At 34.5% G+C, this 2,577-nt stretch overlaps 1 protein-coding gene across 3 annotated transcripts in view; it reads right to left on the bottom strand.

Moving 5' to 3' along the window:
- Window positions 1–1,524: 1,524 nt before the first annotated feature.
- holn1 (CD2 antigen cytoplasmic tail-binding protein 2 homolog holn1) overlaps window positions 1,525–2,577 on the bottom strand; it is a 9,295-nt gene continuing 8,242 nt past the window's right edge. For all 3 annotated transcript variants that reach the window (XM_070124607.1, XM_070124606.1, XM_027354696.2), the window contains 2 exons: window positions 2,274–2,400; window positions 1,525–2,052 (listed from right to left, as the gene is read on the bottom strand). In XM_070124607.1, the coding sequence (XP_069980708.1) occupies window positions 1,865–2,052; window positions 2,274–2,400 (315 nt within the window). In that variant the 3' untranslated portion in view covers window positions 1,525–1,864. The remainder of the gene's footprint in view (window positions 2,053–2,273; window positions 2,401–2,577) is intronic.

Below are 2,577 nucleotides of genomic sequence, written 5' to 3'. Positions count from 1 at the left end.
CATAATGTTAAAGTAAAAGTGAAAATAAAAACTGTGTTTTATTTGGAAAAAGCACCAAAACGAAATGCTGTAAATGGAATACTATACTGGGAGATGGGAGGGTCAAGTACTGTCATTTATCATTCCTTGTGAGAAAAAATAGAATGATAAACATAATAATTTCAGTGAAATAAAAACAGTAAAACTCTTCTATGAGAGAACCCAAAAGGTAATTTTATATAAACATTTGGAGGACCAAGGGACCAAGGGACTCCTATATTGAAAGAATCACCCTTTAGTTGTGTCACTGTATATGTGTGTGTATGTTGTGTGTGTGTATGTGTGTCTGCATGCGTGCGTGCATGCGTGTGTGTGTATGTGAATAGAAGTGAATAATAGGGCTGCAGAGAAGTAATAAGGGAGGAGGGGGTAGTAACTGAAGAAAGCTGGAGATGAAATAGAGAATATTGGAAGAGAAGGAATGTTTTTTATGGAGATTAAATAATGACCTGGGTGGATGATGTGGCCTGGACTGGGGTGATAGTATGGGGTAGTAGTAGCAGTGTTCAGATTCGTTGTTAAAGGAGAGACTGAGGTTGTAGATTCAGGACAAAATCTTTATTTTGTCCTGCCATGGTAAGCCTGGAGTATATTTTGGAGAAAGTCTACCTTTTAGGGTTCCTCTTGGGGGGTAATGGTTGGTAATTGTATTTGTGTGTTTCCCCTCCTATAATACATAAGCAGTGGTTACTTGTAAATACTTTTTCATTTATATATTGAACATTTTCTGTCATGTCAACCTTTACAGTCAAAATATAGTGATACGGTGGGGCTTGGGGATGGAACCTTGGGCTTCATAAGGTAATGTTTATAGATTTCCAAAATGGTTAATAGTCAAAACAAATAAATGTGCTGGCCATCAAAAGTCATACAGCACTATGAAATGGGTAAAAATGAGTTGACGATTAGGCAAAATGTGTTAGATTGCAGAAGGTTGTAGAGTGCTGTATGTTTGTATGGTACTGAAAAGGGTAAAATGGGAAGAGCAGATTATGAAGGTTGTTCAGGACTGATACAAAGCTAGCTTTTCATCCTTTCAGTATGGTTCTTACACCTTAGGAAATGGACAGACGATGATGAAAAAGAGAAGGAAAAGGAACGGGGCCTCAGTCTCTGTGTCCTAAGACCACCAATGTCAACAAACAAGCAAAGGATTGCTGGGTTGTAAATATTTAATACACAAACTAATCATCCACAGCATTAAAATAACTGCCTCTCAACAGAAGTAAAAGAATATGGGTAATCAAAAGGCATTTTGGATTTGACACTGAAAATTATGATAGTCCTTACACAATCCAATTTCTGCATATCTGTGAAATATCTACAATTACAAGCTTTATTTTAAATGTTTTCCTTCATATCAATTAGTCTTTCAATCATATTCAAATATTCATTCAAAATTCATATGATTAATTGTTTGTTCTTTTTGAGCAATTTCACTGTCAAAATCTTTCCATATAGTAAGAGGTTGAAAAAAAATCAGCAGACAGGTAATTTTTTATAATAAAATCAACATATAAACACTGAATCATGGATTATTCAGTTGTATTATCAATTAGAATTAGTTTTTCTTTCATATTTCTGTTCATGATACATTATACTTACAATTAATGAAATGCAGTCATATTTTCATAAGGCTTTATGATGTTCAAGAGATTTTATCTGTTAATTCAATTTTTGAATACTTATAAATAATTGCATGAATACTAAGATAGAAGTATCATATCAACTTTCCAAATATTGTACCATTTCTATTACCATCAAAAGAGAAAGATATAACAAAATTTTTATTTTTAACAGTCTAACTTCAAATACTTATACAATGCTAAACATACAGGTCAAAATCAATACGTCTTGTCGTATACCAAGTCTGACCTGGATCCGTAGTTTTCCGCACAAAACCCCCCTTACTAAAATACCCTGACTCTTGCCACTGCAACATCTTCTCACTTGTGAAGGGGCCGTGTATCTCTGCATCTTCTTTGTCTTCCCAGCGTAGCTCCCACTTGACTTCTATTTTTATAGTAAGGGGAGTGGGAAGAAATAATATCAATGATGCAAATAAACAGTATTTACGATTACATGTTATGTTCCTTACTTCTACCATTAAATACAATCAGTTGTTCTCATTATCTTTATCACTTTTATAGTAACCTCTACAGTGTATATCTTACACTAAAAAATGAGAAAAGAAAATAGCAATGAAGAAATTGCAGAAACACATCAGAGCTTACCTAGTGACTTTTCTTGGACTTTGTCATCTTCAGCATCTCCATTTTTATCATCAGTGTCTTTTTGCCCAGTATCATCTGCAAACATATCCATTGCAGGTGCAGGAGCTGGCGCTTTTGCTCTCTCCAACTGAAAAGAAAAACATACACTGATAAGTTTGTTGTAAAATGCATTTTACTCTCATCTGTTGCAGGCTGGGATGACTGCACGAAACAACTCTTGCTTTAGGGATTTCAGCCTCTTATATCAAATAATATATTTTCTGAAACTTCCATTTTCTGTCATTTACACAGCAAGGATGGCCAG

Source organism: Penaeus vannamei, chromosome 8 (genome assembly GCF_042767895.1).
Source record: "Penaeus vannamei isolate JL-2024 chromosome 8, ASM4276789v1, whole genome shotgun sequence".
Lineage (NCBI taxonomy): Eukaryota > Metazoa > Arthropoda > Malacostraca > Decapoda > Penaeidae > Penaeus > Penaeus vannamei.
The sequence above is the reverse complement of the archived record's forward strand: the minus strand, read 5'-3'. Positions and strand labels throughout refer to the sequence as shown.